The sequence below is a fragment of the Cannabis sativa genome, chromosome 7 (assembly GCF_029168945.1).
Source record: "Cannabis sativa cultivar Pink pepper isolate KNU-18-1 chromosome 7, ASM2916894v1, whole genome shotgun sequence".
Taxonomy (NCBI): Eukaryota; Viridiplantae; Streptophyta; class Magnoliopsida; order Rosales; family Cannabaceae; genus Cannabis; species Cannabis sativa.
Window position 1 is genome coordinate 51,203,513 of NC_083607.1, and position 12,415 is coordinate 51,215,927.

At 43.0% G+C, this 12,415-nt stretch overlaps 1 protein-coding gene across 1 annotated transcript; it reads right to left on the minus strand.

Moving 5' to 3' along the window:
* Window positions 1–360: 360 nt before the first annotated feature.
* LOC133039871 (uncharacterized) lies at window positions 361–12,092 on the minus strand. Its single transcript, XM_061118931.1, has 3 exons — window positions 11,964–12,092; window positions 1,265–7,338; window positions 361–634 (listed from the first exon to the last, which is right to left on the minus strand). The coding sequence occupies exon 2, from the start codon at window positions 6,910–6,912 to the stop codon at window positions 6,046–6,048; it is 867 nt and encodes a 288-aa protein (XP_060974914.1). The 5' UTR covers window positions 6,913–7,338; window positions 11,964–12,092; the 3' UTR covers window positions 361–634; window positions 1,265–6,045.
* Window positions 12,093–12,415: the final 323 nt, after the last annotated feature.

The window sequence follows — 12,415 nt, forward strand, 5'->3', positions numbered from 1 at the left end:
TCAGTGGCAAGGGTCCAATGTTCGATTCTGTTGACACACTCATGTTGTTTAGACAAGAAAGTTTCAAGAGGGGAGTGAAAAGAGTTTGGAGAAAAATTTGACCAAGTAGAATTAATTAATTGCAAGAACTCCAAATTAGGAAGCCAATGGTTCTTAAATCTGAAACCTTTGTGATTCTCGTTCGAAGGAGAAAGATTCTGAAGAGAGACTTTTAGGGCACAATGATCAGAGCCATAAAATCCTAGGTGCGAAAGAGTAGCCTGAGGAAAGAGGTTGTTCCAGGCATTATTCGTGACACACCAGTTGTAACACCCTAACTAGCATAGGCGTATTACGTGATTTTTAAACATGTTGTGCAGCTCGTTGCTAATCAACGAGGTTTATGGAAAACGTGATTAATTAAAATTTTTGCTTTTTAATTAAACTTGTAAAATATTTATACAAAATACTCGGGATCCCGATTAGAAAACCATTTACAAAAGTTTACTGTCTATACAAAATATTTGTCGCCTAGCGACTAGTTACAAAAATAGCCTCGCTGTCCCGATGATCGTACGCTCCAGGCCTAACCGCCCCGACATGTACAATCTTCATAGGCTCGTTCACGGTCCATCAGCTCTAGCCTTGCCCTTACCTACACATAAACATAGCACTGTGAGTCGACAGACTCAGTAAGAAAAGCATAATAATACTCATACATAAATCCTGATCATGATCAGACGCCCATACCCCTGACCATAACCCTAACTGCCGTGTCCAACACGGTACTGAGTCCCCCTAACTGCTGTGTCCAACACGGTACTGAGTTCCGAACGTTCATAGGGACGGTACTATTGACAAGTAACAGCCTACTCGGTGGAACCGGTCATACTCCGGCTGCTGGTCATACTCCAGCCTGTACCGACGTGTTACAGTATAACCCTAATCGGTCGAACCGGTCATACTCCGGCTGCTAGTCATACTCCAGCCTGTACCGACGTGATACGTCAAATAGAACGGAAACTCCAACCTAAGTATCAGCCTAATCGGTCGAACCGGTCATAGTCCGGCTGCTGGTCATACTCCAGCCTGTACCGACGTGATACAGTGTCAGCCTAATCGGTCGAACCGTTCATACTCCGGCTGCTGGTCATACTCCAGCCTGTACCGACGTGACACAGTCGGAGGTTCGAAGCCAACATACATATCTAATGTAATCTAACAGGCTTCCTACATGCACGCTAAACATGTAATCTACATATGCATACTGTTATACTAATCTTACCTGGATTCCGAATTCAGGTGTGCCGGTCAACTTGACAGGAACTATCTGCGCAGCGGATTACAGGCTCCTAAACCATAAAAATCACAACACTATAAGTGATACGCTAAATATCTTCCTGGGGACTTAAACTAGGAACTAAAAGTTTCCCTATCGATAAAAAGGATGGCAATACCCCAAATAACATAAAATCGAGGAAAACTAGGGTTTCTAAAATTTCCCCAACCGGTAGACCAGTTGTCCAACCGGAATTCCGGTTCTGGGAATTTTCGAAACCCATCCGGAAGTCCGGATGCACAACCGGAATTCTGGTTCCTCCCAGGTAGATTTTCAAAAATTCACACAATGCTCAAATCTAATCCAAACAACCTCAAACCTTCCAGACCTGTTTTATAGGACCCAAATAACATTTCTAAGGCAACAAACTCACCCAGATTGCACAGAAACAAAAACTGCCATTAAAGCACAAGCTTTGAGTTCCAAACTCAAACTTGGTTAAAACCAACTAACATGCATTCAAACCAGTCCAAACCTACTTAAACATGCATAAAATAATCTCTGAAAACTACTACAATCATCAACAAAATCACAGCAACAGATTTTGACCAATTCTCTTTGAAAACCATAGTTTTGAGCTAACAAATCCAAGCTTGAAACAAAGCAAATATCATGCATTACTAGCAGCTTAAATAACTTCAAATTATCATGCGTTAACTACAGAATTAATCATCAAAACCAGCAGCAAGAACAACTTAAAACTAAGCATGCAACCTACCAAATCTCTTCAAAAATTCAAGAAAACATACAAGAAAGGTGTAGAAAACATACCAACAACTATGAACACTTAAACTTGTTAAGGAGGGCTTGAAATCCAAGAGGAAAATCCTCTTTTCTTGCTGCTCAAAGGGGGCCGAAAGAGAGAGGAAAAGAGAGAGAGTTTTGAGAAATTTTCTATTTTTTTTCTAACTTTTGAAATGAAAATGAAATTTAAATGCCACTTATTCCTTTTTACTTAAGCCCAAAATAATAATAAAATAAACATATATTTTTCTAAATATTAAGCCACAAAAGACAAACTAACAATGGGGCAAAATGACCATTTTGCCCCTTCACACTAAAATCACATAAATGACACTAAAGGGGTATTTTTGGGAAATTCTAAATTCCCGGCCATTAACGACATTCCCAAAGTCTAATAAACCGTCCCAAACTACTAACATACTAAGTTGTGATTTTACTGAGCCAAACACCGAGTTCCATGTTACCGGGCACCGAAAATGCAAAATTATGAAAACTTCTAACTGACATAAAATGCATCTCAGAAATCAATAATAACCGTATAAATAATTATTTAAATAGCTATAAATAATTTCATAATTAAACGTGATTAACTGCTAATTTCCAAATTACACTAAGCGGTCTTTACAACTATTCCCCCTTTAAAAGGATTTCGTCCCCGAAATCTAACCTGAACAACTCTGGATAGTGAGCTCTCATATTTGACTCTAGCTCCCAGGTGGCTTCCTCCACCTTGCTGTTTCTCCAGAGAACTTTGACCAAAGCTATGGTCTTATTCCAAAGGACTTTATCCTTTATATCCAGGATCCGCACTGGCTGTTCTTCGTAAGTGATATCTGGCTGCAGTTCTAGACTCTCATAACTGAGTATATGAGAGGGATCCGAAACGTATTTCCTCAACATCGAGACATGGAATACGTTGTGAACTGCTGATAAAGCTGGAGGCAACGCTAACCGATATTCCACTTGACCTATCTTCTCGAGAATCTCAAAAGGTCCTGTAAATCTAGGGCATAACTTGCCTCTTTTCCCGAAGCGTTTGATCCCCTTCATTGGAGATACCTGTAAAAACACATGGTCCCCTACTTGGAACTCCACATCTTTGTGTTTCGGATCTGCATAAATTTTCCGTCTACTCTGTGAGGCAAGCATTCTAGCTTTTATCTTCTCTATTGCCTCATTGGTCCGCTGCACTGACTCGGGACCTAAGTAGTTTCTCTCCCCTGTCTCATCCCAGTGGATGGGAGATCTACACTTCCTACCGTATAACAGTTCATAGGGAGCCATCCCTATCGTACTCTGATAACTGTTGTTGTAAGAAAATTCTATCAACGGTAGATATTTATTCCAAGAGCCTTCAAAATCCATAACACAGGCTCGCAATATGTCCTCCAATATCTAAATTGTCCTTTCGGACTGACCATATCTCTGAGGATGGAATGCTGTACTGAATTTCAACTTTGTACCCATTGCTCGTTGCAAACTCTGCCAAAACTTGGAGGTGAATTTCGGATCCCTATCCGAAACTATAGACTTTGGTACCCCGTGAAGCCTTACAATCTCTCTGACATACAATTCTGCCAACTGATCCACTGTAAAAGTTGTTCTAACAAGCAGAAAATGAGCAGATTTCGTGAATCGATCCACCACTACCCAGATGGAATCAAACAAACTCGTGGTCTTAGGTAACCCGACCACAAAATCCATCGTGATATCTTCCCATTTCCATTCTGGTAGGGTTAGAGGCTGCAACAACCCTGCTGGTCTCTGATGTTCAGCCTTAATCTGCTGACAAGTGAGGCATCTCGATACGAATTCTACCAAATTCTTCTTCATACTGCTCCACCAGACGTACGGTTTAAGATCTTGGTACATCTTAGTGGTGCCGGGATGTAGAGAATAAGGGGTAGAATGAGCCTCCTCAAAGATCTCATTTCTGAGTTCCACACTATTCGGAACACAAACCCTAGCTTTATACAGAAGCATCCCGTTATCTGACACTGAAAAGTCCCTGGCTTGACCAGCCAAAACCTCATCTCTGATCTTCACTAACTCTGGATCAGTCATCTGAGCGGCTTTAATTCTTTCCAACAGATCCAATTGCAGCGTTAAGTTGTGAAGCTGACCTACCACAAACTCAATGTCGGATCTAACCATATCCTCTGCTAGTTGAGGCGAGATCTGAACCATGCTAGCTACCTGCTCGGGACCCTTCCTACTCAGGGCATCGGCCACTACATTGGCTTTCCCAGGATGATAAAGAATCTCACAGTCGTAATCTTTGACTAATTCCAACCTTTCTGAGTAAAGAAATACTTGAGACTTTTATGGTCGGCATAGATTTCACATCTTTCTCCGTAAAGGTAATGCCGCCAAATCTTCAATGCAAAAACCACTGCGGCCAACTCTAGATCATGAGTCGGGTATCGCTGTTCATAATCCTTTAACTGTCGGGAAGCATAAGCGATGACCCGATCGGCTTGCATCAGCACACACCCCAGACCCTGTCTGGATGCATCGCAATAAACTACAAACTTCTCATTGTCTGAAGGCAAAGCTAGCACTGGAGCGGTAATCAACCTCTGTTTCAGCTCCTGAAAACTAGCTTCGCACTTGTCTGACCAGACAAACCGCTGATTCTTCTTTGTAAGTTCGGTTAAGGGCATTGAAATTTTTGAAAACCCTTCCACGTACGGTAATACCCAGCAAAACCCAAGAAGCTTCTGATCTCTATCACTGTCTTCGGTCTGGGCCAATCCCTGACGGATTCTATCTTCCCGGGATCCACCTTGATCCCATCTTTGCTGACGATGTGCCCTAAGAAGGACACCTGAGATAGCCAGAATTCACATTTCTTGAACTTGGCATAAAGCTCGTGTTCCCGAAGCCGTTGCAGTACCATCTGAAGATGTAACTCATGCTCCTCTTCTGACTGAGAGTACACAAGGATGTCGTCGATAAACACAATCACACAGATATCGAGGAAATCCTTGAATACTCTGTTGATCAAATCCATGAATGCAGCAGGAGCATTGGTTAGTCCGAACGACATAACCAGGAATTCATAATGTCCATACCTAGTGCGGAAAGTCGTCTTCAGAATGTCCTCCTCTCGGATTTTTAACTGATGATAACCCGAACGGAGATCAATCTTAGAAAAGACCGTCTTCCCCTGAAGCTGATCGAACAAATCATCGATCCTAGGTAATGGATATTTATTCTTCACTGTCAGCTTGTTCAATTCTCTGTAATCGATGCACATCCTCATAGTTCCATCTTTCTTCTTGACGAATAAAATCGGGGCTCCCCAGGGTGACACACTAGGTCGGATAAACCCTATGTCAAGCAAGCCTTGGAGCTGAATCTTTAATTCCTTAAGTTCAGCTGGAGCCATTCTATATGGGGCTTTGGAAACCAGTTCCACCCCTGATGCCAAATCTATCACGAAGTCAATCTCCTGCTGAGGTGGTAACCCTAGAAGTTCTTCGGGAAAAACATCTAAAAATTCCCGAACCACCTTGATGTCCTCTGGCCGAATGGTATCTGGCCGAGTGGTGTCCACCACCACGGCCAGAAAGCCTAAACAACCGCCATGCAATAATTCTCTAGCTGAGATCCCCGAACCGAACCAACAAACACAAAAGGTTCTTCACTTTCCGGTTGGAAGATCACCATCTTCCTTTTGCAATCAATACTCGCCGAATATTTAGATAGGAAATCCATTCCTAAAATAATATCGAACTCTACTAGGCTCATCTCTATCAAATCAACACTTAACTCTCTACCATCTATTCTGATCGGCATAGACCTAATCCACCTTTTGGAGATAACCAACTCTCCGTTAGGTAATAGGGTTCCAAACCCTGATTCATATCTATCATAAGGTCTATCCAATTTACTAAAGACTCTGGCTGCCACATAAGAATGTGTAGCCCCAGAATCAAACAGTACTGAGTAAAGCGAGTTATTAACAGAAAGCTGACCTATTACAACTGATGGGCTGGCATCTGCATCAGCCTGAGTGATGGCGAACACCCTAGCTGGAGTGGGTATCGCCGGAGCCCTCGGTGCCTCTGAGCGGAGCTGGGGACAATCCCTCTTGAAGTGTCCGGGCATGCCACAGTGAAAGCATCCCTGACCTTTGCATTCACCCCGCTGGTGCCTTTAGCAGCTGGGCACTCGGGATAGGAGAACCGGGTCTCTGCACCACTAGAACGACTACCTCTATTCTGGTTCCCCCGGAACCTCTTGTTCTGACTCGAGCCACCGGATGCAGTGGATGCTCTCTTCCTCTGATCCATGGCCGAACCACTACTCCCACTGCTAAAACCTGATGCACGAGGGGTAGGAGCCCCGCCACTCACCGGAGTACTAGCCGACTCCGACATACACCCAACTGCACCCTCAGCTCGCAGTGCCTTCTCCACCATCTCAGCATAGGTGGTCTTGTCGTCAGTGGTGATCATCAAATCATGTTTAATCTTCGCATTTAACCCGTCCAGGTACTTCTCTTTCTTGCTGAAGTCGGTTGGCACTATATCTGAGGCTAACCTCGCCAACCGGTCGAACTGAGTAGTATATTCTGTCACGCTCATATACTCCCGCTGGGTCAGGTGGGCGAACTCTTTCCTCTTGGCGCTTCTGACCGCCTCGTTATAATACTTGGCGTTGAAGAGTTCCTGGAACCTTTCCCAGGTCATAGGGCTGACGTCGTGAATCTGAGACACCATATCCCACCAGACCAGAGCGTCTTCCTGGAACTGGAAAGTGGCACACACCACTCTGTCATTACCGGTGCCACCCATAAAGTTCAGAATTTTAGTGATCACCGTTAGCCACTGTTCGGCCTTCATCACGTCTGGACCTCCCAGAAAGACCGGAGGTGCTTGCTTCTGGAACCGTTCATACAAAGGTTACATTCTGTTGGCCGCCACAACTATTTCGGCCCTGAGCAGCAGGGGCGTGTACAACTGGAACTACTGGCGCAGGCACTGCAGGAGCACCCTGCTGCCTCAATCTCTGTATCTCGAGGTCTTGCTCTTCAATTCTGGCTTGCATTTCAGCAAACCTAACCTCCCAATTCTGGGCTCCCTGATCGGCTTGGGGAGCCTAGGTAGCCTGTGGCGGGTTCTCATCACCCCGACCACGAGCCCTGCCCCTTGGACCTCTACCTCGGCCCCTAGCTGGCGGGGGAAACTGAGCTCCCTGGCCTTGATTCGACCCCACTAAATTGCCCTGGCTCCTGGTAGTCCGCCTGGCGTCCATCTAGTCGGAACCGCCTGCGAAACCAAGAGTTGGCATATCAGGTCGTATTCAAGGAGAGCTTACTAATGCCGCTTAATTTAGAAATTAAAAACGAAACATGCGCCTATTCTACTATCAGGCTACTAACATGCTTCCTATCAGGCTTTTCTTATTCATAAAATAAATAAATAAACTACTAAAGCAATAAAGGCTTACTGAACCATGGAACGAGCTAACTGCTGATGATGATTGTACATGTCGTGACGATCTTCGGAAGACAACCTGGCGGCTCTGATACCAAATTGTAACACCCTAACTAGCATAGGCGTATTACGTGATTTTTAAACATGCTGTGCAGCTCGTTGCTAATCAACGAGGTTTATGGAAAACGTGATTAATTAAAATTTTTGCTTTTTAATTAAACTTGTAAAATATTTATACAAAATACTCGGGATCCCGATTAGAAAACCATTTACAAAAGTTTACTGTCTATACAAAATATTTGTCGCCTAGCGACTAGTTACAAAAATAGCCTCGCTGTCCCGATGATCGTACGCTCCAGGCCTAACCGCCCCGACATGTACAATCTTCATAGGCTCGTTCACGGTCCCTCAGCTCTAGCCTTGCCCTTACCTACACATAAACATAGCACTGTGAGTCGACAGACTCAGTAAGAAAAGCATAATAATACTCATACATAAATCCCGGTCATGATCAGATGCCCATACCCCTTACCATAACCCTAACTGCCGTGTCCAACACGGTACTGAGTCCCCCTAACTGCCGTGTCCAACACGGTACTGAGTTCTGAACGTTCATAGGGACGGTACTATTGACAAGTAATAGCCTAATCGGTCGAACCGGTCATACTCCGGCTGCTGGTCATACTCCAGCCTGTACCGACGTGTTACAGTATCAGCCTAATCGGTCGAACCGGTCATACTCCAGCTACTGGTCATACTCCAGCCTGTACCGACGTGATACGTCAAATAGTACAGAACCTCCAACCTAAGTATCAGCCTAATCGGTCGAACCGGTCATACTCTGGCTACTGGTCATACTCCAGCATGTACCGACGTGATACAGTGTCAGCCTAATCGGTCGAACCGGTCATACTCCGGCTGCTGGTCATACTCCAGCCTGTACCGACGTGACACAGTCGGAGGTTCGAAGCCAACATACATATCTAATGTAATCTAACAGGCTTCCTACATGCACGCTAAACATGTAATCTACATATGCATACTGTTATACTAATCTTACCTGGATTCCGAATTCAGGTGTCTTGGGTCAACTTGTTGGAACTATCTGCGCGGGGGATTACAGGCTCCTAAACCATAAAACTCACAACACTATAAGTGATACGCTAAATAACTTCCCGGGGACTTAAACTAGGAACTAAAAGTTTCCCTATCGATAAAAAGCATGGGAATACCCCAAATAACATAAAATCGAGGAAAACTAGGGTTTCTGAAATTTCCCCAACCGGTAGACCGATTGTCCAACCGGAATTCCAGTTCTGGGAATTTTCGAAACCCATCCGGAAGTCCGGATGCACAACCGGAATTCCAGATCCTCGCAGGCAGATTTTCAAAAATTCACACAATGCTCAAATCTAATCCAAACAACCTCAAACCTTCCAGACCTGTTCTATAGGACCCAAATAACATTTCTAAGGCAACAAACTCACCCAGATTGCACAGAAACAAAAAGTCCCATTAAAGCCCAAGCTTTGAGTTCCAAACTCAAACTTGGTTAAAACCAACTAACATGCATTCAAACCAGTCCAAACCTACTTAAACATGCATAAAATAATCTCTGAAAACTACTACAATCATCAACAAAATCACAGCAACAGATTTTGACCAATTCTCTTTGAAAACAATAGTTTTGAGCTAACAAATCCAAGCTTGAAACAAAGCAAATATCATGCATTACTAGCAGCTTAAATAACTTCAAATTATCATGCTTTAACTACAGAATTAATCATCAAAACCAGCAGCAAGAACAACTTAAAACTAAGCATGCAACCTACCAAATCTCTTCAAAAATTCAAGAAAACATACAAGAAAGGTGTAGAAAACATACCAACAACTATGAACACTTAAACTTGTTAAGGAGGGCTTGAAATCCAAGAGGAAAATCCTCTTTTCTTATTGCTCAAAGGGGGCCGAAAGAGAGAGGAAAAGAGAGAGAGTTTTGAGAAATTTTCTATTTTTTTTTCTAACTTTTGAAATGAAAATGAAATTTAAATGCCACTTATTCCTTCTTACTTCAGCCCAAAATAATAATAAAATAAACATATATTTTTCAAAATATTAATTCACAAAAGACAAACTAACAATGGGGCAAAATGACCATTTTGCCCTTTCACACTAAAATCACATAAATAACACTAAAGGAGTATTTTTGGCAAATTCTAAATTCCCCGCCATTCCCGACATTCCCAAAGTCTAATAAACCTTCCCAAACTACTAACATACTAAGTTGTGATTTTACTGAGCCAAACACCGAGTTCCATGTTACCGAGCACCGGAAATGCAAAATTATGAAAACTTCTAACTGACATAAAATGCATCTCAGAAATCAATAATAACCGTATAAATAATTATTTAAATAGCTATAAATAATTTCATAATTAAACGTGATTAACTGCTAATTTCCAAATTATACTAAGCGGTCTTTACACCAGTCTAACATCTGCATCAGACCACCGTGCTTCCAGGTGTACCTGCTACCAGAATGCGGAAGAGGAAGCATATACAACTTTGAAAGAAAAGAATGAAAATTAGCCATAGCATATGCAGGAGGACAATTAGAACTATTACGATCGCTAACAACAAGAAAGTCATTAAAATCCCCAAAAATAAACCAAGGCAGAAGGGGAGCAGAATCATTAAGTCTATGCAATAAAGTCCAAGTATCAGATTTAGAAGCAGGATAAGGGGAGCCATAATAGCAAGTAAAGTACCAATTCATTCCATTAAAAATATTTACAATGCAGTCTACATGGTTAAGAGAATAATTTAAAACATTAACATTGATAATATTGTTCCAAAGCAGTAAAAGACCACCGCCAATGCAAGCTTTGGGCACTTCCAAAACATTTTAAAAACTAATCTTGTTATAGATTTGATGCGCCTGGCCAGGAGGAAGCTTGGTTTCCATCAAAAAAAGCAAAGTAGGGCGATGCTGGGAAACATAAAGGGATAGATTACGGAATGCATGGGGACTCCCTAAACCCCGGGCATTCCAGCAGAGGAGACTCATGGGTGTCGGCGGGGTTGCAAAGCAACGCCCACCGCTGGATCATCATCAGAGAGAGAGAGGGAACAACAGCTTCATCAGAAGGGGAAGCACGAGCCCTTTTGAGCATACTGCGAATCGAATTACCAACTTGAGCTGATTGACGAGTAAAAGGACGTTTGGAACCCAAAGTCCATGGTTCATTGATGGATAAACTTCTAGGGTGGGGGGATGGATGACAGTTGGGGTAGTAGTGGTACCGAGAGCTATTCCTTTACCTTTGTCTGCGTGGGTAATGACCGAGGTGACCATGATAGGTATGGGAGTCGAGATGAGATTATGGTGGTTTGGGACTGCAGTTTGAGCAGATGAAACAGGCTGAGTAGGGAGATTTTCAGAACACCTAGCAGGGAATGAAACAGGACGTTCAATATTGAGAAATTGGTCAACAACATACTGAAGAGTTTGATCAGTATTGGAAGCAGGAGGATAGTATTCCTCGATCGGTACAGAGTTGGATAAATCAAAGGGGTTATTTTTGAAAGAGTTACGAGAGGGGGCACGGAGAATGTCTTTGTAACCAAGTTCAGGAGGAAATGGAAGATTGTCACAGCGAAGGAGATACTTCCCGCACTTATTATAAGTGTGGTCCATCAATCCACAGAAATAACAGAAATTCTGAAGGCCTTCATACTGGAAAGAAATCCACTTGGGACGGGGTGAAGAACGAAAGTGAATATTCATGGCACGTCTGAGAGGTTTTGTTGTGTGCAGGAGAATCCTAAGACACAGGGAAGGGCCAAAACTCTCCAATAAGGATAGAGGATATGTTTCAATCAGTTCGCCCAATTCACAAGAAATAAAATGGGCAAGTTGCAGAGATTTCCAACCAAAAGGAATATTATTTGCTTGAATCCAAAAAGGGACAAAACGAAGGTGGTCAGGCAACAGGGTATGAATTCCCTCAGGATTAGTGAAGATGAACAGACTTTTATCAAAACGCCAGGGTTGGTCTTGTAGGACTCTACGCCTATCTCCTTCACATTGAAAGGAGACCAGGAAAAGCCCAGGGAGATAATCAGATATCTCGATACGAAAGCGCAAGGTCCAGGCCTCATGCATAGCTTTCTCGATCCAAGCTGGTTTAAGGGATTTGTTAGAGAGGATTTTAAAGACAAGACAGAGGGTGTTCCTACTTTCATTGGAGTTTAGAGAGATATGATCGAAATTATGAATAAGACTCCCTTCATCAGTGAAGGTAGAAGGTGGTGGGAGGGTGTGGGAAGAGGAGGCCATGGAAACAGTTTTAGTTTGAGAGAAATAGAAGCAGTGAGTAAAAATGGGGTTGATGCATTTCAGAAGGAACTGTTTCCTTAAATAGAACGTAAATATGATAGCAAAAGGGAGATAATACCTGAAGTTCAAAGGCCTTCTTGAGGATAGAGACGATCGCATCATCATCTCAAAGGATTCTGGGCAGAGAGACTTACAGTGACCGAGAGTAGTAATGATTAGGGCAAGAGATCGTCGGGGAGATGAAATGGTGGTTAGAGTGCAGTGTGATGTGTGGTGGAGTGTTTCAAAACCAGAGAAAAAATGGGATAGCATTAATTTGGATAGAACGTGCGTCGTCGGTAATAAATGAAGCTGAGAGAGAGAGAGAGAGAGAGAGATTATGTGGAATAGGGTGTGATTAGGGGGGAAATGATGGCCATGGATGATGTCATCCGAGAAAGTGAGAAGAAAGTGGTTGGGTAATTAATGCTGAAAAGGGGGATGAGAAACTGATTAGAATTACAGAGGAGGAGATAGGGTTAGCATGCACCAAAAAGGGACCAGAAAATATTGGAAGAGCTTCACAAGGAA